General features: G+C 35.0%; 1 protein-coding gene across 3 annotated transcripts in view; it reads right to left on the minus strand.

Moving 5' to 3' along the window:
* LOC120532559 (mitofusin-1-like) overlaps window positions 1–25,617 on the minus strand; it is a 55,736-nt gene that overhangs the window by 15,350 nt on the left and 14,769 nt on the right. For all 3 annotated transcript variants that reach the window (XM_039758662.1, XM_039758653.1, XM_039758672.1), the window contains exons 5-10: window positions 19,423–19,547; window positions 19,041–19,149; window positions 17,642–17,749; window positions 7,402–7,555; window positions 6,487–6,554; window positions 4,198–4,319 (exon numbers count right to left, since the gene is read on the minus strand). In XM_039758662.1, the coding sequence (XP_039614596.1) occupies window positions 4,198–4,319; window positions 6,487–6,554; window positions 7,402–7,555; window positions 17,642–17,749; window positions 19,041–19,149; window positions 19,423–19,547 (686 nt within the window). The remainder of the gene's footprint in view (window positions 1–4,197; window positions 4,320–6,486; window positions 6,555–7,401; window positions 7,556–17,641; window positions 17,750–19,040; window positions 19,150–19,422; window positions 19,548–25,617) is intronic.

Here is a 25,617-nt window from a genome sequence, read left to right on the forward strand (position 1 = left end):
AAAGAGACAACTTTTTTCAATTTTTCTCATTTCTTCATTTAAATAAACATTTTGTATTTGTTTCTACATTTAGTGTGTAAAGACAGAAACGCTCAGAATTTTTCTTTTTTCATAGGTTAGCAAACTTCAGCATTTTAAAATTCAAACATTTTACCATTTATATCTTTTTAAAATTAAGTTGTGTTTATTCCATATATATATCATTACAGACATAGTTTTAAAATGCAGGTTTAAATATACCAAAATTATGATTTAATCAGACTGTTCAATCAGAAATAAACAGCTAATTAGTAATAAAAAAGGCCCACTGTGTTATACAAACTCTTTATTAACTAAAACAATAAGAGTTTTGTAGAAGCAGAAATTCAGCAGTTCAGTTTAAGCACTTCACTCCAAGATAAATACTGAGCATTGATTACTTAATGTCTTGATTACGAGTCAGATGTTCTTACCACTACACCACCAAAGCGGTCATATTAGGAGTGTGTCAATGTCACACCCTAACGAGAGTTCTTTTTCTGCAGTTATATTCTTGAATAAAAGCACACTTGTTTTGTTATACTTGTACCTTTTGTGAAAGTGTATATTTGATATTTGGACTTCAGGCTTCACACATTATACATTTCATGTCTACATTTTGTCAATTATTACTAAAACATGAAAACCGTTTCTGTTTTAACAATGTATTTACATAGGTTGTTGTAGACACGGAACACACATGTTTGTATTCCAAATGACGATATATTATTTACTCTCTACAACTCCAGCACTTCACTCCAAGATAAATACGGAGCACTGAGAACCTTCTTTGCGAATTGAACTGCTGCGGTAGATGGGGGGGATGGAATAGCAGGCAGCTTTGCTGCTTGTGTTGATTGACACATTTACAACACAAAAGACGCTGACGGAGAGGTGCAAAGGGATTTAAGGTGGGCCGGGATTACAAGTTTTTTTGTAGGCTTTGGTAATTCTAATATTAAAAATAACATTAGTGAAATCTTGCCAAATTCTGAAGAAGTTCTGCACATTACAACGCAAAATAAAGAAGAATACATACTGGGTCCTCTGCACGGCTCTTTTAAACACAGCTAAGCAGAAAAGAGAATGATGCGTGTAATCCAATAAAAGAAATCTATAAATAAAGCATCATTTGAGTAAACATAGTTAAAAAACCCATGGAAATGATCACAGGCTTGACATTGCTTATTTCCGGATTCACAGTGACCAATGATGACGTTTAACTCTTTTTTGCTTAGTGCAATGACAACAGAGGATTTTGACAAAGGAGAAGTCCAAAAGATTACCTACATTTACATTTATTTGTTTGCAGATTATTTTATCCAAAGTGACTTAAAAAAAAAAAAAGGAGGTCACCATAATCAAGTAACATTAGTCTAAAGACTGTGTGGAACAAGTGTTACAGGACAAGGGTACGAATTGATTTCCACAAGTGAAAAGCTGAAAAGAAAATATAAGCTAGTTATAATTCCAACATATTCAAAACATAACAGCTATCACTTAGAAAATCATCAAGCAAACACTTCTTGAACAAATTGGAAGAGTCAGAGTTTCGAATGGAGGAGTCAGGAGTTTCCATTGGAGGTGGGCAGCATGTTCTACCAGCCAGGAGTTACACATGAAGAGTCTGAACTGAGATTTGATACCAAGCAGAAGTGGCATCACCAGACACCATTCATCAGCAGATCTGAGTAGGAGAAGGAGCATAGGACCTCATGTGTACCCATATACATAGATGCAGAACAACAGACTACTCTGTAAGCAAGCATCAAGGATTTGAACTTCATACATGCCACTACAGGAAGCCAGTGTAGTAATCAGAATAGCAGTTACATGTGTCCACCTCAACTGGTTGAACTCCAAAACTACAACTGCATTTTGAATCATTTGCAGCAGCCTGGTGATACATGCTGGTACTTCTGCCAGCAGAGAGTTGCAGTAGTCCAGCCATGACAAGACCAGAGCCTTGAGTAGGAGTTGTACTGCATACTCTTGTGGATATTGTACAGACTGAATTTGCAAGACCAAGAGACAATAGCAACATGGTCCTTGAAGGACAGCTAGTCATCAATCACTACCCCAAGGTTGCATACTAACTTGGCAGGTGTTAGTGATAATGAACCAAGCAGAACAGAGATGGATAGCTGAATAGACAGATGAACTTGGCCAAGTTGAGCTAGAGATGGTGATCCTTCATCCATGATGCAATATCAGCAACAGATGCAGAGGTTCTAGCCGATACTCTGTAGCCCTCTGCAGGGAATGAGAGGCACAGCTGCATATCATCAGCATAGCACTGATAACAGAAACAATGGGACTGGATGAAAAAGGCCTAGTGAAGGGGTATATAGGGAAAGAGGGGGGTAAACACAGCTTTTAAAAAAAAACAAAAAAAAAACAACACATTTCCACCTTAACCCGGTTATGTGTGAGCATGTAAACACACTTACTGTTAGGGCCGACTGCTATTGTAAGTTGGTATTCCCCCTTTCTTTTACATGTGTAACCCCAGGCAACTAGATAAAGGACCACAACAGGCAGGAGAAAAAGTTATTCATGTGTTATAGATAATATGCCCAAAATAATAAACAAAGTAAAATGAGTGTGACAAAGATACCATTTCAACCTAAAAAGCAACTCATTTTGCATCCATAAGTTTACTACTAAGTGGCTCTGTCTCTGGTCCAGCTTGGACTTTGTCCCCACTTACTCCCTGCATAGGCCATGCGATGGCTTGGTCAGCTTTATGGGCGGCATAAAGAAAGAGAGAGAGAGAGAGAGAGAGAGAGGCCTCATTTATCCAATTGTAATGGTTCATGAGACATCTCATTTATGAACGCTTGTGTACTTCCTAATCAGCTTAGGAACATTCAGCCCCCATTCCAGCCCAGCACACCTTTGTTCCTATCAGCATTTTTTGATTCCACAAATGTAGTTTCATGCAAACAAAGAAAGGATACATCAGTAATTAGGTCAGAAAGTGCTTTCTTGAACCTACATTCTAGTCCACGATATGCTGACTTATTAATGGCCTTTCATCTCAGCTCACCTGTATTCGCCCAGGATAGCTGACAGTCAGTTTTTGAGATTTTATCTATACTAGTTCTAACCTGTAGTAAGTACAACAATCAGTTTCTAAAGTACTTTTTCTCTAAGTACATTTTTACTCAGAATAGTATGAAACTGTTTGCATTGCAGTCTCTATAAAAATTAATTTGAGCAGTGATAAATTAATTAAGTCATCATTCCCCTGGGGTTAAAGGGTTCAGGTGCCAACTATATGTTGTATCAGTAGAGTCTAGTGATTTGAATTCCAAAATAAGGAGAACATGTTCAGAGATAACAACTGCAACATATTTACAAGATTTAAGTAATGGCAAAGGTTGTAGCCAACAAGAAAATAGTTTGTGAATAACTAAAATGTACTGTTGAAATGAAGGAAATTTGCATTGAGTAAGGATTAAGAAACTTCCATTGGTCTGAAAGGTTATAATCCTTCATGAACTTTAAGAATGTTGTAGCAGTTTTGGATAATGCTGATCTAACTGTTTTACTAATCTAAAATAGGATCCCACATACAATTAAAATCCCCTGACATTAGTTTATGTGCGCTCATGTTAGAATCATTGCTAAAGCTTTGATAATAAGTGCTTTATCAACTGAGTTGGGCACGTATGTAACACATACCTATTTTAGTTTCTTTTAATCTCCCCTTCACCACATTATTGACCTTAAACATCTGCTGTTGTCTCAGAAAATATAAAAAGGATTGTCCGGTGGATGAAAATTCCCACACCTCATGTCTGTGTCAATAGACATTCAATGCTGTTAGAATTATTAGCTTCTGTGAATTCAAAAACCTCCCAATTCCTCTGAATTTTAAAAAAGCTTGCAGTATAATATCTTACATAAAATACAGACAGACTGATTGAGCAATCACTGCTATCCCGCAATGGACAAAACAGCCCAAGGAAAAAGATGAATGATAATCTCTTGAAGAAGATTCTGATGCAGGATGAAGTGAAAGAGTGTTCTCTAATCAGAGAGCAGTGTAAATAAAACTTTTAATTTAATATTTGGTGTCAACAGAGCCATTATATTCATGAGGCTAATGAAACACAAAACAGAAGAAGATGAGGGAGAAAAGTGCTAAATAAAATACACTCATTAAAGACTCACCGTTTGTCAATAGCTGCAAAATTGATTGCATCCATGATAGCTTTCACATTCTTCATGATCTGTTTAGCTGTGAATGTGTGCTGCTCAAACTTTGTTTTCACTGCTGACTGTGAGATACACTCCTGTGAGGCCATAACACATTACTGTGACATTGCTACCAAACTAAAGCAACTAAAACAGTAAATAAACTTTGAAGATACAGACATACTGCTGCCAGTTTAACAGGACAAAATAAGCATATTTCAGTATGCCTGTACCCAAAAATTATATAAAAAAATGAAGTTAAACAAGAAAAAAAGCACACCAGAATGCTAAAATAATTTTCCAACATCTTTTTACCCAAAATCCGTAAATCCTGAAAATCAGTCATAGCTGATTGTTTAAAAATAAAAACTCATACCAAACACAAAAATGATGAAGGAATAATTATGTTCAAAAGCAAAAAATTAAAGGCAGTTTAAAAATTAAATATACTTTTACAGTATGTTACAATGATGTGGGGGGTGGGGATTGGAGAATGGGGCTAGTGTGCAATCTGTAATTAAATCGGAACGAGTGAATGCTTTACCATTAAGTCTACTTTTGAGGATCTGTATATGCTAAAGATTAAGTACAAAATTAAATCTTTCTTTTCTTTATTTAAAAAAAACAAAAATACACAAAAAACAATGCTCTTCTTCACTGTAATACTGATAGCACCACTGTACTTACTATACACTGACTACTGGCTATGAAAACTATACCCTTGAATATACTTTGTACTAAACAATAATACTCTTGCTGTTAAAATGGCTCAGGAATATTTTTGAACCCATCCAAGCTTCTCTCCCTAGTATTGTTTGCTTTTTATTTTCATTACCTGTTTTCAGTTTATATTATGTTTATCTGACATGGTATCATACTTTCATTTGCTCTGTAAAATGCCATGTGGTGGCACATACTGTTAACTGTAAAAATATATATATATAAAAAAAAAAGAGGGAAAGATATTTTTTTCCTCTTTAAAGGAGAGGGTCTTTGGCAAATATTGGCAAAATACAGCATGAAATGAAAGTATGTAGAAAATTAAGTGAATGGGTAAAACCATTTTTAAGCATACAAACACATACACAGACCTAATGACTTTTTCTTGAATCTAGTTTAGGGCATTGGCCCCACAGCATAATGATGTAGAGACATCACATAATGTATATGCAAGATATATTATGAAGTTACAGATCAGTGTTTTTGAGCATTGATGTTTATGTCACAGTGTTTGTTGGCTTCAAATAAGCAGTAGTTTTATACTGAACTAATATACTAAGCTGTAGATGCCACCATGTCTGTCTGCTTAAGAAAACAACGAATTATAATATTCTTGTATATATAGGAATTATACCTGTCTTGAACTTGTATGCATTTATTTTAAAAATCTATATTTTGTAAAAACAGATTATGTTAAACAATTTATGATACTGCAAATAGATTTGTAAACAAGCAAAAATTATGATATACATAATCTGAATAGAATGCTTCCTTTAGTTTCCAACATTTTTGGTTTATCATTCCAAGAAAGAAATATAAATAACATAATATGATGTTTTACAAACACTGTTACTATAATTAATAAGTAAATAAGAAAATAGATGATGTTAAAAATATCAATGCTAAATTAATAAGCACATTTTATTTCAAGAGAAACAATATTTAAAATTAAAAAAAAAAACACAGTTTTTTGGCTAAATGGTAAAAATAAGTTAAATGGAAAACTACAATTACACCTCACCGAAGCCAATCTGAACTTCAGCAGTGAAGACAGAAGTCTGACAAAGCAGCAACTGTTAAGAGGTGTCAGAATAAAATGATAGCGACACATTAATAAACCGTCAAAGATAAACCCAAAACAGCGTTAAACCAGAGGTAAAATGTATACAAAAATAAATATCTACAAGTGTTTACATACCACAATCTGGCCATTTTATAACACTTTAAATCGTTTCTGTCTGTATTAGATACTATATAGTTTGATTTTCCAGTCAAACACACAATAAGGAATTAGAGTAAATCAGCAGTGGAAACCTTGAGATTGGTGTTATTTAAACATTAATTGTAATTTATTAATATTAAAGTTGTGAACTGTTATTTTGTTTCATTACTTGCATATTATCATATGTAGCTTATCTAAGTTTACATATCGGAGAAAACTTGCCTTAGCATGATAAAGCGATAATATAAAAATAGTGATAGCAAAGCATCCCAATAAAGTTAAATGAAAATGAAGAACAAGCAACATTTTTGCTCCTAACTTACCTTAAACGCTTGTTCAAAACTCTGGAACTCTTGCAATCTTGCCTGAAATCCCTCAGCTAAAGCACCACCTAAAAGCAAAATTCAGACGGTAGTGAAGCGTCTGGCAATTTTGGCATTGTACTTCCTGTTTTGGTAAATAGTGTGAATGTGTTCATTTAAGCATAACATTACTTGCACAGGTACCTAAAAACCTTTTAGTCCAGGTACTTCTGTTTCACTATAAATTCCAAATGACATTTTAAATTGATTAAAGCTCTAAGTTTTTAAGGCCCTGTAAAAATGAGAAAAGGTATGTAAATGTGCTTAAGAATAAAGAGTTCAGAGTTAGTTCCAGACAAATGTTGCCAGTATAGCGATTAAAGGATGGATGAATGGGCACTGTATATTGTAACAATTAAGGGTGATGTTGTGGAGATGTGACAGAAAAAAACAATTACAGTAAATGAAAAAATGAGGGATAAATAAAAGAATACAAAGTAAAAAGGTATAAATAAAATATCTAGGCCTTCCTCCATAAAAAAAGAGCAAATAAAGCATATGAAAATAATATTTTAGGAATGTTAGTGAACCATAGATATATAGTTGTTGCTTCTGAATAATTTGCAAGAAACACTAGTTTTACATAAATGAAACTTATTTCACTAATCAAATATAGTCACTTTTACCTAGTCAATTAGGTACAAACATGGGTATAATGCTCAGAAATAAAGAAACAAAAAACATTATTCTGTAATTCTACCCCATGTTCATCTTCTCAAATTCTAACTTTATGCTTATTGAACAATGAGCACTGAATATTTATATCTGTCAAGAAATATAACCGTATATAAACAACTTCATAGCCTCTCACATGTAGTATATTTACAGCAGTTAGCATGCTACTTTTAATATTAAGCTATTTATAATTTTACTTACCTCCTTCTGGCATGCCTTGAGCTTTGTGCATTCTTGTATTGAGTACTTCTTTAGCTGACACAAAAAAGATTCTATTCTGAGCCTCCTGATAATCAGCTGCCTTGAGCTCTTCCACAAGAAAGTTTACACACCTGTCCATATGCTGTCTACGAACCTTTGTCAAAAATTAACCAAATTAAACATTAAACTTCTGTTTTGCATGACTGATTTGTGAATAATTAAAACCATTCCAGTAATATTAAAAAAATATACAGTAATAAAAATATAACCAGTATTTGTGTAGTATGATGTACTGTATTATAGATAGTTCCTACAGTTTTTTTTTTATGCTTGTTGGTAAAAGTAAAGCATTTGCAATACAAACTCAACAGTAAAAAGAACATTCCTTTAATTGTTATTCCATTAAGAAGTAAATATAAAACTCAACAAATGGTTGTCTGATTGTCTATCATGCAAAGGGCTGTCTTTCTGTCACACAAAAAAATTGCAACTTCCTGGGAATTGAACCTTTATATTAGTCTCAATTGATCAGCGGCACAGACAGCAACCTCAGTGGAGAGTGACCTGGAATGCTGTGTTTCATGAGAGTGCACCATGAAATAAGTTTCATGCACCACCTTTCTTGAAAGACCAGAGGTCTGAGTGTTGCTAGTTGCCAGAAAAACTGATAAAAGTGAATCCTTGGTAATCTAAGATGAGCCAAATATAGGAGAGAGAGAGAGAGAGAGAGAGAGAGAGAGATATTCAGATGTAGAATAAGAAACTAGAGTGGAAAAGGACTGGTTTCCCTCTGAAAGGCAAAGTCCATCAAAACAATACATGCATACAAGCAACATGCGCATCCTAATAAACTATTAAAGATTCTTTCAGAAACACAGTGTGTGATGTTTTGTTTTTGATAAACAAACACATAAGAAATTTGTATGTTTTCATTGTCCCAAATTACTTTTAACTGTTATTTTTACTTATTATATTTTGTTTGTTATTTGCTTAGCAGATGCTTTTATCGAAAGCGACTTGGAAAAGAGATCATCACACGAGTAACATCAGTCTTGGGGGACTGTTTAGGAAGACTTGTTACAGAAGAAGGTTACAAAATGTATAGTCATTTATTTTACTGTATAGTTAATCACTTACAAACACATTTACATATTGTGGACTATGGCCGGCAGCTTATTTCGGCCAATACCCCCAAGCCACCAGGTGGAGCCCTCCCTGCCAGGAGGAGATGCCCCGAATTCCAGCACGGCATCATGGACATTGGAGTTTCCCTTCACAGCCCTGCTGGATACCGTGGGGGCCACCAGAGGATGCTACAGGGAGGCTAAAGGACTCGTATGTTCAGTATAGACCGGAAACACTTCACAGTCACGAGGACAGAAGAAATAAAGTACTTCCGGGCTGAAGAAAAAGAGGAGTTTTCACCTGACCCGGAAGTGCTGGGTAATCACATGGACTGAGGGATCAGAAGCACTTCTGGGTCAAGGACTATAAAGGACTGTGGGAAATCCCAGACGGTGGAGCTGAGTTGGGAGGAAGAGTGACAACGCGTCTGGGAGTAGAGGATTTGTATTATTGATTTATTGTATACGAGTATTGTGGAGTGGAGGGTGCTTTGTGCACTTGATTATAATAAAAAGTCAACATTTTGGACTTTTATCTGGTGTCTGGCATCTGGTCTGAGGGTTCAAGGGGACGACCGCGCACCCTATCTGTCACAATGGCGTAGTCGGCAGGATTCTCTGGGACCTGGGGGAAAAATTTCTGTGGACAGAAAACTCTAAGAAGACAGCATCACGACTCACAGAAAAATCACCAGAACCCATGATTTACCAAGTTCATGATGGGGAAGAGAAGGAAAAGCAGAGTGACAGCGGAAGATCCATGCTCATCATGGCCGACGCTCGGGATGAGTTATGGAGCGGCTACACGGATCAGAAGAGGTCTCCGGAGAAAGACTACCTCGAGATATGTGCTGGTGATTTAATTGAAAACCTGTTTAAAATAACTCATTTTGTCCCGTGCACATACTTCAAAGAAGATCATCTGGAGGCTCTGCGGGAAGCAGGAGAAACTCCCGAAGACTGTGGTGCGCTCTCGTTCGAGCCAACGAGCACAAAAACGAAGGACTTCCGCATGTCGGGTGCCGGCAAGGGACATGTGACCCAACCCGATGAATTATGGGAAGGAGAAGATCCGTGTCCTGCTGCTTTCGGCTTTGCCCTCAAGAAGATGGCCTTGGACTTTCCAAAGGGGTAGGGGGAGGCGAGCGAAGCGCCGCTCACCCCACAAAAAGGTAAGGAGGGCTGGGAAATGACTGATCGATCCGCCGACAAACTAATACAGACAGGTTGCAGTCAGCTGACTCGGACATGCTGGGTAATCACATGGACTGAGGGATCAGAAGCACTTCTGGGTCAAGGACTATAAAGGACTGTGGGAAATCCCAGACAGTGGAGCAGAGTTGGGACGAAGGGTGACAACACGTCTGGGAGTGGAGGATTTATATTATTGATTTATTGTATAGGAGTATTGTGGAGTGGAGAGTTCTTTGTGCACTTGATTATAATAAAAAGTCAACATTTTGGACTTTTATCTGGTGTCTGGTCTGAGGGTTCAAGAGAATGACAGCGCCCCCTATCTGTGTGTGTGTGTATATGTGTATGTATGTATATATGTATATATATATATTATATATATATATATATATAAATAAAATTCTAGCTGCATCAACTTCAAGACAAATTCAAATTCATTTTAAGAATGCAAAATAATTTTAACAAAACAAAAAAATAAATCAGGATATAAATCCATCCTAAATGTTCTATTTATTATAAGTAGGATGTACTGTATAATCAATCTGATATATGGTGGATTTTTTTTAAAACCATCTACTGCAATCTGTGTTTTAATTTTGCACTATTCGTTATTAATCTAGAGAACAAAGAAAAAAATGTTTCTTTCTTGATTAAAACTGGCTGAGTATTTTAGAAGTACTTTCAGATGAAACCAAAGCCCACACAGAAAACTTAACTATACATATTTACTATTTTGTCCTGTGTGTTTAAAAAAAGGCTAAAAATACTTGTCCTGCACTCGCTGCATTTTAAGAGAGGGAAAAATTAATTACGGACTCATGAAGACTAAATGAAGATTCTCAAGGTTTTGTTTGAAGTGAGCATTAGAAATAAAATATGCAGACTGTAGAATACCTAAAAGCTACAGTGTGAAGAACATTTAAAAAGCTCTTTGAACACTCCACTTAACTCAACAACATAGTTTCATAATGCTGTATCAACAGAGTTAGGCTTAAGAGGCTGCACAAATTTTGTAACTGAAACATATTAGTTTCCTTTTCACTGCAACAGATTTCTTCGTTTGTCTTAAATTTTTGTATGATGCCCAATGAATGCAACTCACAACAACACAAATGCAGTAGATCAAGACAAAAGCATTTTTAAAAAATTAAAAAAAAAAAAAAAAAAACACATAAATAAATAACCATAACATACTGCAGTACTAAAAGTATCACACCTCACTTGAATGATCAGAAACTTCATCCAACCTTACTGGTTTTGGTGCTGATAATGGTGTAATCTGAGTTCTTCGATTTTTTAAATAGATTATAATAAAATCCAGTGTCTTAATGTTATCATGTCAGGGCTAAATCTAAAAGGAAATGTCTGTTTGTCAGAGTACATTATTTCCCACATTTTAATGTTTAACTACTGTATATTAATTTTTAGGAGTCCAGCTATGTTCAGCTACTAAAATAATTCACCTTTTAAAAATAGTTCTTTTAATTTTTCAATCTGCAGACAATACAACAAAAAACTTAGTAAACCAGTGCTTGTCAACAATGTGCATCACTGTAAGAGAGGATTCCTAAGTGAGTAGAGATAGAAAAAAGGGAATACACCAAGAAGAAGATTAACAAGTGCCGGGAAAGGAAATCCAGTGTCATTAAGCAAGTGTCAAGTGGGACTGAAGGAAGAATTTAGCATTGGACTGAAAGAAAGAAAGACTTTTTTTTTTTGTTCCAGAAGTATGTTTTGTCATCCTATTGGGTGTGGTTATCACATTTGTAGAAGAAAGAATAAACAGCAAACATTTGGCTTCTAGGCTTCTTACATCACTTATCACAATCCTACTAAATATATATACTGTATATTTTTTTAAACTTCATTAGCTTACACAGTAATGCTATGTTCCATTTCAAGTTGGAAGTCAGAATTTCCAAGTTCCTAGTTGGAATTTTTAGCTTGGAACACCCACTTTAGTCGTATTTCCTACTCGTACACTTAGGGCTAGTCTGTCAATTCCAAGTTTGTCCGATTTCAGATCATGACGAAGTTCAAAATGGCAATGTACACTGCAAACTTTAGTAAAAGATGTAGTATTATACTGTTTATTGACACGACTATTTGTGTCTCAATACATAATTTGTACACACAGTACTGTCTAACTTCCATATGTGGACATGTTGCTACGGTGTGTGAATACGCAAAACACTGTAATGCATTGTTGTTTACAACTATTTATTTCAGTGGAGCAAGCACAACGAAGGTCTTCCTGGACACATCCATATTGGTTTTACTGGAACGCGGTCAACTTAGGTGTGATGTCATTCCCAACTCCAACATCTGAGGTAAATGGAACACAATGCAAGTACTGTATATGTACTAGGATCACATTCTTTAACAATTTTTTCCTTTGCAAAGTTTATTTAATTAAAAACCACTTGTTCAGTCATGTTTTTCAATCAATTTGCCAAGCAATAGATGCACTTCCAATAAAATACTTGCATATTTCAATGCAAAATATTAAAAGTACAAAAATAGTTTTATTGCTCACAAAAGGTATATTATTTTTGGTACAGATCTGTATACGAGTTTAGATTACAGGCTACATTTTGAACCAATATTACAATAAAAATGCTTAAATATACAGAAACGTCAAAGCTTTGTTTTTCATAATATGCGTTTATACTGAAAAGAAAGACAGTGCTGTTTTTTTTTCCATTGCAATTCTTAATTAAGTAGCCAAAATTATGTCCCAATAATGTGACACTACACATTATACCTTTCAAGCATATTACCTTAGTAAAAGAAGAAAAAAAAAAAGTTTTCCCTAGTAAAAGTGATTAATATACAGTACAGTTTATGGTGAAAAAATAAAATACTTTATTTTTACCAGTAAATAAAAATATCCAGAACTGTATGCAACTTTTTATCAGTTCAAAAATCAACAACTCAAGCATATATCTTGATAGAAAAAAAGGATTAAACATGAGTGATTAAACTAAAACCACTCACATAACTTCAGTTTAATATAACAGAACAGCAATATAGTAACAAAGCAATATAATAATATAACAATAAATAAATATAACATGGACAGCGAAGAGTATTGGTACTCTTTCACTATTTAAAAAAGAATCACAATTTTCCATAAAAAATAATATGAAACTTGCATCTGGCATTCCTTTCTCCATATTACATAGAGCAGACTTTGCTTTTGATCTAGGAGTTAAAATGTGTGTGTGTGTATATATATATATATATATATATAAATAAAATTTTTTCGCGTATGAAACAGAAATTGCGTATGACCATGTGAAACGGAAATTACTGTATTATAATATGTTCTGTGGTCATACGTAACTAATCACTTCGTTTTTGGACGCCATTTTTATATCATCTTTACAAATTGTTATTATTTGTGTGAGAGTTATTTTACTGATATTGAAAAGAAGTAAACACAAACACGCCGATCTATCCCATAGAAGTGCGCCCCACGTTGCCCTCTCCCAGCCCTCCTCTGTGGACTCCAGCGCTGAGCTGTCCGCCACCAGGCGCGTTCTGACAGAGAAGTTTTATTTATTCGTCCAAGTGCCTGTCACGGAAACTGCCACATTGTAACTTTTTTTTTTAATTGGTAGTACTTGATAGTACAGTAGAAGAGATGACGAAAACAGCTTTGCGTTTTTCTACTTTTTAACTTTGCTGAGTTGTAAACAATCTGAAGATGAGACCACCTTCAGCGGCGAGGGGTCGTGACAACAAAGTGGACACTAGGAGGCATGGAATGTCGGGCTGCGCTGCCGGATCTACAGCTTTGCAGTTTCGAGCAGCGTCCTCTCTTCTCTCACTGTCTGTGACACTTCAAGTGCCCCGTCGGCTCCTTGGACAGTGGAAATCTTCACGAATGAGTGTAATCGGTGCCATCAAAGAGTGACTCTCTTGGTAAATTGCAGTGCAAGGCTACTTACTGTCCCTTAAGGTGAGCTTGGATCACTAAAACCCTGCAACATTCAAGGTTGCTTTTGTGATGAATTTTTTTAAGAAGATGGAGGGTTTCCATCTAAGAAGATGTACCGACCTCTTCATGTGAAGTATTGGAATTGTTTGGACCTTCTGCCTGTTAAGCACGGAAGGGCAGCATCCACATTTCTCAGAATAATTTTTCTCTTAAATCACAGGCACGTAGTACAAGGTTGTCAAGCAGTTAGTTTACCCGAAACCACTGCAGTAGTACTCAATGTATTTTTACTTCTTAAATGTTAATGTTTTACTGTTTAATAATTTATACGCTTCTTACATGTTCTTCAAATTCTTTTATCAAAATGTTTTACTGCTTAAAAAGTTATTTTATAAATACTACATTTTATTTTTTTCCCTTGCACTCAGTGAGCGAAGCCACTGGGTAATCAGCTAGAATTATTTAAAAAAAATAATTAACTCTAGTTAGTATTGGAGGCGTCTCCAATCTTCTAATCAGTCACTCTATCTATTTGAAAGAAGCAAAATACTCTCAGCTATGTTGTGTCATTGTGGGAATCACACTGAACTTAAACAAGAGAAGAAAAAGCAGGGAGTTGTCAGAGGAGAAAAAGAAGAAGGTAACAGCTAAGCATGTCCAAGGTAAAGAGCTTCATATTCCTGTGTCCACAGCAGCTAATATTATCAACAGGTTTAAGGACCATGGGACTGTAGCCAACTTCCCTGGCCATGGCTACAAGAGGAAAATTCATCTCAAATTGAACCAAAGGAAATTTCAAATGATGGAGAAAGAACTAAGGAAAAAAACATCAAGATAAATTCAAGCTGATGTTAAAGGTCAAGGTACAATAATTTCAAGTCATACCATCCATGCTTGTCTGAATGAAACTGGGTTCCATAGAAGGTGGTGCAGGAAAATCCTACTTGTGACAAAAAGAAAAACCCAGTTGGAGTTTGTTGAAATGCATGCTGACAAGCCACAGTCAAAACTAAAACTAAACTGTCAAAACTGAAACTAAACTGCAGCATTTTTGTAAGTCACAGAAGCTCTTTGTTCACAAAAGACAAAACAATGTTTACAATAAATAAACAAACAAACACCACATAATATCCCTACCATGCCTTTGATTTGTGCAGGGCACAATGGAATCAGGAGATTATCAAGGCATTCTGGAGTGAAAAATACTCGTCCAGTATCAGACAGCTGGCTCAGTTGCAGGTCATTGATCCTCCACCAGCTAAGAGCACCAGAGAATGTTTGGAAACAAACATTGGAATGTTCTTAAGTAGTCTGCTACTATGAGTCCTGATCTATTTCCAATTTAACATCTATCTACAGTTGGCCCTCGTTTATCGCGGTTAATCAGTTCCAGACTCTACCGCAATAAATGAATTTCCGCGAAGTAGGATTCTTTATTTAAAAATCGAATATTTTAGCAGTTAGAGCATAGAAAACCTGTTTACGACCTTCTAAATACGTTTTTTAACATTAATAGAGCCAAAAGTTTAAACTGTGCTCCATGACAAGACAGAGATGACAGTTCCGTCTCACAATTAAAAGAATGCAAACATATCTTCCTCTTCAGAGAATGTCAGAGAGAGAAAAAAGCAAACAATCAAAAATCAATAGGGCTTTTCGGGCTTTTAAGTATGCGAAGCACCGCCGGACAAAGCAGCTGCAAGGAAGGGAACAATGTGAAGGTAATCTTTCAGCATTTTTAAGAGGAGCATCCATATCCTCTAGGCCAGTGTGTGAACAACCCCTCTGTCAGGAGCAGAGAATGTCAAAGAGAGTGAGAGAGTCAGAGAAAAGCAAACAATCAAAAATCAATATGTGCTGTTCGGGCTTTCAAGTATGTGAAGCACCGCGTGGGAAGCATATTGTATATCATTGAGGAGTTTTATTTAATACGTAATACGTGCTCTGATTGGGTAGTTTCTCAGCCATCCATAAATAACGTCCCTTGTATGAAATCAACTGGGAAAACCAAATGAGGAAGCATGTACCATAGAAATCTGCAAACAAGTGTAAAATCCATGATATATATTTAGATATTCTTACATTTAAAATCCGCAATGGAGTGAAGCCGCGAAAGTCGAAGCGCAATATAGTGAGGGATCACTGTATAAAGAAACCCATCAAACCTAGGCGAACTAAGGCAGGCTGTTCATTCAGAGCTGCAGAAAGTGCTTGATTGCAGTCATTGCTTTGAAAGGGTGTACTACAAAACATTAGGTTAGGAGTCCCAAAATGTATCTCCAAGCCATTTTCCTCCTTTTTATTTATTTATTTTTTTTTTTTTAAAACAACTAGGGGGCTTTGCCCCTGCTCACCAACCCCCGTGTTTGGTTTTCCGGATACACACTTTTAAGATTTTTTTTCTTTGAATTGTTGCTATTTCATTAGTTGCACTTTTATTTCAGAACTTCTATAAAAAACAATATTTGGAATCTTTGGAGTCCCAATATGCTGAATCTTTTAAATGAGGTCAGTGAGACATGTGTTTAATGACTTTGTACCATAATTCAGGATAGGTTTCTCTCTTTGGAATTTCAGCCCAGACAAAGCGATCTACGTCATCAGCAGTTAATAATTTTTTTTGGAAAGTAACCAATAAATGCATGTGAGGTAAACCACGTTTTTGAAATTCTCGGACTTAAACTTCAAAGCCTTACAATATTTACATACTTCTGACATATCACCTATGTCCATATATTTGATCTCTATTCGCCTTTTTGTTATTTCTCCGAGTAATAATTTCTCTTTTTTTGCACTAATGCAATATTTACTTTCTTTGTTTTGACATTTTTTTCTGCTTTCATATTATGTATCTTGCTCTGCATGTGTTTCGTGCCTATGTTTTTTTTTTTTTTTTAAGTCTTTTGAATTCGTTTTCATTATCTATAACCTGCTCTGCATGTGTTTGTCCCCTTGTTTAACCTCTTTATGACGTTTTTCTTTATTTTCTACTCTCTTATTTCTGACCTCGCTTTGTCCTGCTTTTTTTCCTCCATGACACCTGGTCCGTGGTGATTATTTTCCCTTTTTCAAGTAATAATTTTCGTTTGTTTGCGCTACTGTGATCTTTACTTTCTTTTTTTATAGTTTCTAATTTTCCTACTTTCATATTCTTTAATTTTCTCCACATGTGTATCGCACCGGCTTTTTTTTTTTTTGAGCCACTCAAATTCCACTGCTTTCAAAATCTCTAACCTGCTCTGCATGTGTATAGCGCCAACGTTTGTGAAAGTCTTTATGAAGTTCTACTTTGTCTTTTACTCTCTGTCTTTTAATTCTGAGCCTGACTGGACATGCTTTGTTTCAATTCCACTTGTTCCGGGCTGATAATTACTTTCCTTATTTTCTGAATTTGCACCTAGATTATTCTTTTTTTGCTTTTTTCTCTCCAACGCTTTTGAGTCTCTTTTCTCCGCGCTGCTTTTTTCTTCGCTTAGTCGTCAATGTTTCATTTATAACGTATTGTCCTTATATGCTTTATATGCGCTGAGATGCTGGATCTGTGTGTGCTCAAATCCTTCTCACGACTAAATGTTTTGCTGCCTGTCGTCTTATTTGATATTGGTTGTAAGTAGGGCGTGTCTTGTAAGAATCTCATGTTGTACGTCATCGCGAGATGCTCTGTGGTCATTCTCTTTCGTCTCGCGGGTCTTTTAAGTGTCTTCCGTGATCTTCACATGAAGATCACGTCTCGTCTCCAGTCTCTCTCTCACAGGATTTTTTTTATAATAGAGAGATACATTAAGCCCTAAACCAAAACCAAAGTGTCAGCTCTGTGAAATATAGAATAAGTTACTTTTATCAGTTTCAACTTATTTTACAGAAAATTGTGATTGCTTTTAAATAGTGGAATGGTACCAAAAGTTTTGCCCATACCGGTTACATATGAAAATTTATTCTCTGAAAAAATATCAACATTACAGAAACATGTGCAACTTACATCCTCCATGTACTCTGGTTCTGAGGCAGAAGCATCCCATCGGTTATTCAAAATAAAGATATTTGGTTTTGAAAAATGCTCCTTTACTTTATAGAAGAAATGCTTCTCCTTTCAACAAAACATAAACACCTATTTCATTATTTAATTTATTGATTAGTCAAAATATAAAATTCTATATAAATTTCTTCCCAGGCAAAACAGCCTTATGCGTTACATTATATGCAAATATACTGATCATCAATATACAGCAAAGGTACTTAATTTACAGCTACAGATAATTAAAAACAGAAGCAAAAGTGAAATGTGTTTTAAACTTTCCCCAAAATGCATGTCTTAATGCCACTCCCAATGTCATAAACAAAATAATTATCAATGAGGATATGCAAGGGCAGATTCATACCCAATATAAAAGAGGTTTTAAATGTAATATTTTTGGTTTTAGATAACACAATAAATTTTACTTTGGTACAGTGATATTTGGTAAACTTTTCAAAACTTCAACTTCAAATACACAGGATATTAAGCATATCTTGCAAAGACAAAGTGCAGGAACCTGTTTAGAAATTGCAGTGTACATGTTACAATTTACCACTGGAAGAAAGATATGAAGACAGAGTAAGAATATTGAAGTACATAATTCAATCAATTAATATATAAATAAATAAATGTTACTAAGCCAATAAGAATTTGACTTCTGAAACTACAGTACCTTTAAAACATTCACCCCTATGGAAGTTTTAAATATTTTATTGTTACATAACATTGAATTTTTGGCACAAGCCAAACACTGCACAATATCAAAAGCACAGCATCCCCACTGTGAAGTATGGTGGTAGAAGCATCATGCAGGTCCTGGAAAGCTTAAGGGTAGAGAAAAAGTTGAATGCAGCAAAATGTAGGAACATTATGGAAAAAAACCTGATGCAGTCTGTAATAAACCTTTGCGTTGGAGAAAACTGGTTTTTCATCAAGACAATGACCCTAAGCATAAAGCTAAAGCTACGCAGAAATGACTTAAAACAATAATGTTAATGTCCCAGAGTGGCTGAGTCAGAGGCCAGATGTCAATCCATTTGAGAATTTGTGTCTGGCCACACAGATTCTAGAATGGAATTGCTGACATAGTGGCATCTATTAAAACACTGACTTGAAGAGGTTCAATACTTATCAAAATACTTACTTTGTGTTTTATGCTTGTAATTAATTAAGATCATTCTGCAGTGATCTGCTTTTACTTTGACATTAAAGATTCTTTTTCTGTTAATGTCAAAGAGCCAGATAAAATCTATTGTGTTTCAACATTGTATAAAAATAAAATGAACATTTTCAAGAGGGATGAATACTTTTTATAGGTACTATAGACTTTTTATCTCATAACAAAATGATAATTTAAACTTACAGTGTTCATTAAAGTTGACTCAGAGTTTGCCACAAGCACAAAAACATCAGCATCTTGACAGAATTTATCAATCCAACTATCCAGTTCCATCGTAACATCTGTTCCAGGACTGCAATGAAACAAAGGAGAGAAGGTGCATTTTATTAATAAATAACAATCTCCTTTAATCATGAATGTCTAACCTTCACCTACTAAAAAGAGAAATACTCCAAGAACAACAAATGTAACAAACACATAATATGTCTTAAATATACATTAAATTATTAAATCACTTTACGATTAGGCTTCAAGAGTACTCCAGTATGAAGTGATATTGATACTAACTTCTAACATCAGATTATCCTAACTAAAGGGCTATGGGAATATTTATATAATTCTGTACCTGTCCATTAGAACCAAATCATCTCCGAGAACTTCACATTTCATTTTGGGCCAGAAAACCTGCACCAAGCAGCCAGTGTCTAGATGTTCATCCATGTGTAAGGCATGAGCCAGTTGATTAACTGTCTGAAAAGACAATGACCTTTTAAAATTTTCCATAAACATTATTCAGAAGTAAACTTTTCTGAAATATTATTGTCACAATTATTTAAAGTTACTTATAAGAAATGGCATAATCTTCAAAATATTCAGGATGCCTTACAGCTGTTTAAAATGTGAAAACACATACTGCTAAAATAAAGAAGAATTACAGCAATCAGTTGAAAAATGTAATGTTATGCTCTGTCCATGTAAAATACTAGAAAAAGCTTTGAGGATCTGTGTCTCCCCCATATACACTGGTCAAGAATCCTGTCTATAATTCAAAACACACAGTATTGTAGGAATGGTGTCTTTTTTTTTGTTGATCTTCAGTGCTGAGTTTTCCCATAAGTAATTGCTGAGAATATTTTTAGCAAAAAATGGACAATTTTTGCACATTTTGACTATAGGAATTGATATTAGACATGGATTATGCAACATGAGTTATGTGAAACTTGTTCTGTTTTTTTCCTTGGACATTTTTCATATAATTTGCTGTTGTCCAGAACTGGTCACTACAGGGCCCCATTGAGTTAGAATCTTCAATATGTAATTTAAAGATTTTCTCGGCCATCACTACAAACTACATGGGGCAAGTAAAAGTTTAAAAACAATTTGAGTGAAATGTTCCTTCCTTTAATGTAAACCTATTTCAGAGATACTGTACTTATATACTATGAAATAAACCAGCATTCAGTAATGCAGTCTTATTGCGAAGCTGATCATTTAATTTTAACTTTGCAGGGTCTGGGTTTCCTGTGTTATTCCAGTATAAAGAACTGTTATTGTTGATATTATTTAGTTGCAGCCCCCAAACTGTTTATGACAAGTTGGTGCCATGACAAAGATGTTTGGGTAACTGTTTAAAAAAAATGTTTTAATAAGAGAGAAAAGCTTTTGGAAAACCCAAACAAAACAAAATTTCAAAATACAGAACAGTTTTGAAATTATTAGCTGTTATTAATAATCACATTCTGCTATGTAATATTTGTTATAATTCAGTTTCATTAGTCTTTAAATTTTATTAACATTATTATTGTGGATTTCAATTATAGTAAATACAGTTTCACTTTAAAAGCTAAAAATCATCCAGAACACAATTTAATCATTTAAGTCAGTATGCTATATAACCACTGTAGCGCTAAACTTCTCATTGAAAATTAGTAGCTGAATAAGTGAATGAATTAATTCATGGTGATTTTTGCAAAGAAACCAAATTATAGTTAATACTATTAGATGTAAAACTGTATACACATATACAATATTGAGATATACTGTATATATTATCTATATATATATGTTTTTCATGCTTTAGATTGCCAATTCCATATTTTGTTTTCTATTAAGACATTTCTAAAGAGTAATCATTTTTCCACTGTGATAACATACGTGTTCAGAGAAAGTGTAAAACATTACATTATATAAAGTATATAAGGTTAATATAGTCAGTGCATACCACAGCAAGATACGTAGTAGCTTTAAAATCTCTTATTAAAAATGGATTAAATGTGTATAGTGAGAACAATGGATTACACGTGTACGGTGAGAAATTAAATGAACCAATCTTAACACTGTCAAATGATGACTCAAGAGCTTCATTTTTAGGTCCGTTTCTGCTAGCCAAACATGTAATGTAGTAGATCACACATGAAATATTGTGGCCAGAGATCATACTGCACCGTTTTCATAGCTGCATTTGTACTTAACATTTAAACATACACCTTCTCTCTCTTTGGCTGCAACAGTTCTTGAATATTTAAAGGAAACTTTTAATTTACTACATACATTTTAGTACTTCATAATTAAGTTTTATTTTTATAATTGTGGTTTTAACAAGTAATCATAGTATTAATGCGATATTTGGAAATGACAAACTGCTTGTTTCCCTTCTTGAAGACCAAAAGTAAAAGACTTCATCTTACCTCCTCCGTATATAAATAAAATGCTAAAGACATGATGGACCTATGCTAGCAAAAAGTACATCTTTTTAAAATGCCACCATTTAAAAACATTCCTTTTAATGTACAATGAGAACATTTGCTGGTAAATACTGTATTTTAATGCATTTTAGAACATTTAAAAAGAAAACATTTTTTGGAAAAAGCAAACTTCTTTAGAACTTTGTGTAAATAAGGCATTCACAAGGTTTCAAATGACCCTGCATCTAAAAAAAAAAAAAGATGTGAATCCACATAATATGCTACTTATTTTAAATGTATTCATGGGACATTTTATCCATTTTAAAAGTGTGAGCAAGATGTGTGTACAAAACTGTAAAATTATCATATTGCTGTCAAAAAAAGACATAGAAAGTTACTTGCTGACTGCTGGACACGCATTTGATGAAATACAAAGATATAAATTCAAGATGTACAATAAATTTACAAGATAAACCCTACTAGTTTATGTAATATAAGTTTCTGACAGTTGTGAATTTTATTTACTACACATAGCATGATAACTAGGTGGTCTTTGATTTTCAGTGTGGAAGTAAAGGGCATAATAAAAATTTCAACATCTCTATATTTGGCTAGTTTTCAGTGTTTTATTTTTCTCCAGCTGAATCCAATTCTTAAAAGTACAAATTAAAAAATATATTTGTCTTGTTAGTATACCAGAGTGAATCACAATTATGCTTTGCCGACAGGTTAGTAAATTAAAGTATGGATAGAGAAGATAAGCTGGGTTCAGAATACAGTGGAACCTCAGTTCACGAACGTCTCAGTACAAATCAGTTTACGACCAAAAAGATCGCCAAACTTTTGCTTCGATTCACGACCACACACTCGGTGTACAAACAAGCCAGTTTCCCTTTCGGTTTGTACATGTCCAGTCTCCCCCTGTGCATTTCCTGTGCAGTGAGAAAGAGAGAGAGGCGCGTACACACATACAGGCGCGCGAGGGAGAGGGCACACACAGGCGGGAGAGGCACACACACAAGCATGCGAGAGAGGCGCGCACGCAAACAGGCACGCGAAAAAGAGGGCGCACACACACGCACACACAGGCGCACGTGAGAGGCACACACACAGGAGCGCGCTAGAGAAGAGACACACACACACACACACAGGTGCTCCAGGCTCGTGAAAGAGAGACACACGCACACACGAAAGAGAGAGTGAGCAAGAGAGGGAGGGCTGGACGCATAAGGTAGAAAAGGCTTGTTTTTGTTTTCGGTTCTGTTTACAGCGATCGGTTAATAGCGTGCATTGTGGCAATGTTAATTTTCTTGGTGGTTTATTAAATTACGGATTTTTCAAATCTTCATTTTTTTACCTGTGCTTAAAACTCATTAAAAAAGTTATAGCAGTGCTACTTTTCTCAGTGTTATTCAATGTTTTTACATTTAGTTTACTATTACCCTGTGCATTCTGTGGTATAATTAACTATATTTTTGCTTAAAATCTAAAAAAATATATATTTACATACAGTTTGTATGGTCTGGAATGGTTTAATTGTATTTACATACAATCCTATGTTGGAAATTGCTTTGGTTTACGGCCAGAGTTTTGGAACAAATAATGGTCGTGAACCAAGGTTCCACTGTATTATTATTGCTAAGAATTTTATTACTAGTTTTCATACTTCTTGTTCTAAAACTTACAATGAACAATGTGTCCAGTGTTCATATAAATTCTTGGCAAATTATGATGAACTTCTAAAAAAAAATAAATATGCCAAACCACTTGACTAGGTATGTTTGTAAATGCAAATATCCTGCTCTTCCAAAGAGCATGCAGACAAGAAGTTTAGCTGTTGTTCACTGAAACATCATAATGAGCAAGACTCATGATCCTAAGCAACTTGACTGTGTTATGGTAGTTAGGGCCACAAATGATGACCTCAGGAACTGCCGCCTCCTTGGGATTTTAACATAATACAATCTCTTTACAGACACAAACATAAAACAGTGAGTGGCAGTTCTGTAGGCGAAAACACCTTATTAAAGACAGAGGTCAAAAGATAATGGTGAAATTCACTGAAATTAACAGAAAAGCTAATTACCAGGCCTTCACAACAGTGGTGAGCACAAGGGCATCCAAGAACATACAAGAAGTCACCACCTGTAGTAGATGAACTACAGAAGCAGAAGACCAGGCTGGGTTCCACTACTGTAAGCTAAAAACATCAAGATAAGGCTACAGTTTGATCAGCAAAATTGGATGAAGATTTGGGAACATGTCATCTGATCCGACAAATTTCTGCTGTGATATGGTCCAGGATTTGGCATCACCTTCATGATCATTGGAACTATTCTGCCTTGTCTTCCATATACTGTGAGATAGTAGTTGGGAGAGAGATGGAGTGGGGAAATTTTGTAGGCACACATTGGTCCTCATAATACCTATTAAGCATCATTTAAAAATCACTGGCTTGGTTGCTGAATGTGAATCACCTCATGGCCAACAGGGTAGATCCCCAGGTTCCACTCTCGTCAGTTAAGAATGTGAAAGTTAATTTGTACTTAATTTAAAAGAAAGGTGTAAAGTCACCATAAGCAAAACAGTCAATGGTGTGGAGCAACAGATGTGGCTAAATTAGCACATTCTGCATCAACCTCCAAATACAAGTACAAGTGCCTCTCTGCTTCTGAATTAGAATAAAAAAAGAGCCAGCTTTCCATGTTCTGTGAACCTTGCACTTAAAACACAAGCATTACTTTTTTTTTTTTTTTACATTTTTTAGTATTATGGTCACTAGCCTATGGGAGACAGGCAAGTATGAATTTCATTGTACAATGTACACATAACAAACTAAAACTTCACCTTAATAAGCCTAAAAATCCTCATGGAAATTATTCACACATATACAGTTCCATGCAAAAGTATGGCATTTATAACCAAGTTAGATATTTTCTTGACATTTGAAAAAGAAAAAAAAAAGAAAAAATAGCAAACAAAACTTCAATAGCATGGAATTAAACCAATGGTGTTTTAATGAAAATATTAATGTAGAATTATAACTTATTAGATGAATTAAAAAGAATAAATATCAAATAAATATATGTGGCATTTGCAAACATTTGAGCACCCTTTCAGTTGTAAGGTCTCAGAACTTGTTAGGTCATTAGTCTGGTCAAAAACTGTCAGGAATTATCAGCTGCTGACAATTACAGAGCCCTAATAAAATTTTACTCTGAACCTGAAACATATTTACCATAATATATTGTAATAATCTTAGTTCCTTAATACAAATACATTTTTAAAGTTTATGCACCCCAGATTTTGCTTAAACACGTTTTTATAATTCTCTCCCTTATAATAAATTAGAATTAGAATTAGAATTAGAACAATCTAGACGAGAACAGGCCATTCAGCCCAACAAAGCTCGCCAGTCCTATCCACTTGTTTCCTCCAAGAAAACATCAAGTCGAGTTTTGAAAGTCCCTAACGTCTTACTGTCTACCACACTACTTGGTAGCTTATTCCAAGTGTCTATCGTTCTTTGTGTAAAGAAAAACTTCCTAATGTTTGTGCGAAATTTACCCTTAACAAGTTTCCAACTGTGTCCCGTGTTCTTGATGAGCTCATTTTAAAATACAAGTCTCGATCCACTGTACTAATTCCCTTCATAATTTTAAACACTTCAATCATGTCACCTCTTAATCTTCTTTTGCTTAAACTGTAAAGGCTCAGCTCTTTTAATCTTTCCTCATAATTCAACCCCTGTAGACCTGGAATCAGCCTAGTCGCTCTTCTCTGGACCTTTTCTAGTGCTGCTATGTCCTTTTTGTAGCCTGGAGACCAAAACTGCACACAGTACTCAAGATGAGGCCTCACCAGTGCATTATAAAGGTTGAGCATAACCTCCTTGGACTTGTACTCCACAGATCGTGCTATATAACCTAACATTCTGTTAGCCTTCTTAATGGCTTCTGAACACTGTTTGGAAGTTGATAGCTTGGAGTCCACTATGACTCCTAAATCCTTCTCATAAGGTGTTCTCTCGATTTTTCGACCGCCCATTGTGTATTCAAACCTAATATTTTTACTTCCTATGTGTAATACTTTACATTTACTGACATTAAATTTCATCTGCCACAAATCTGCCCAAG

Source organism: Polypterus senegalus, chromosome 1 (genome assembly GCF_016835505.1).
Source record: "Polypterus senegalus isolate Bchr_013 chromosome 1, ASM1683550v1, whole genome shotgun sequence".
Lineage (NCBI taxonomy): Eukaryota > Metazoa > Chordata > Cladistia > Polypteriformes > Polypteridae > Polypterus > Polypterus senegalus.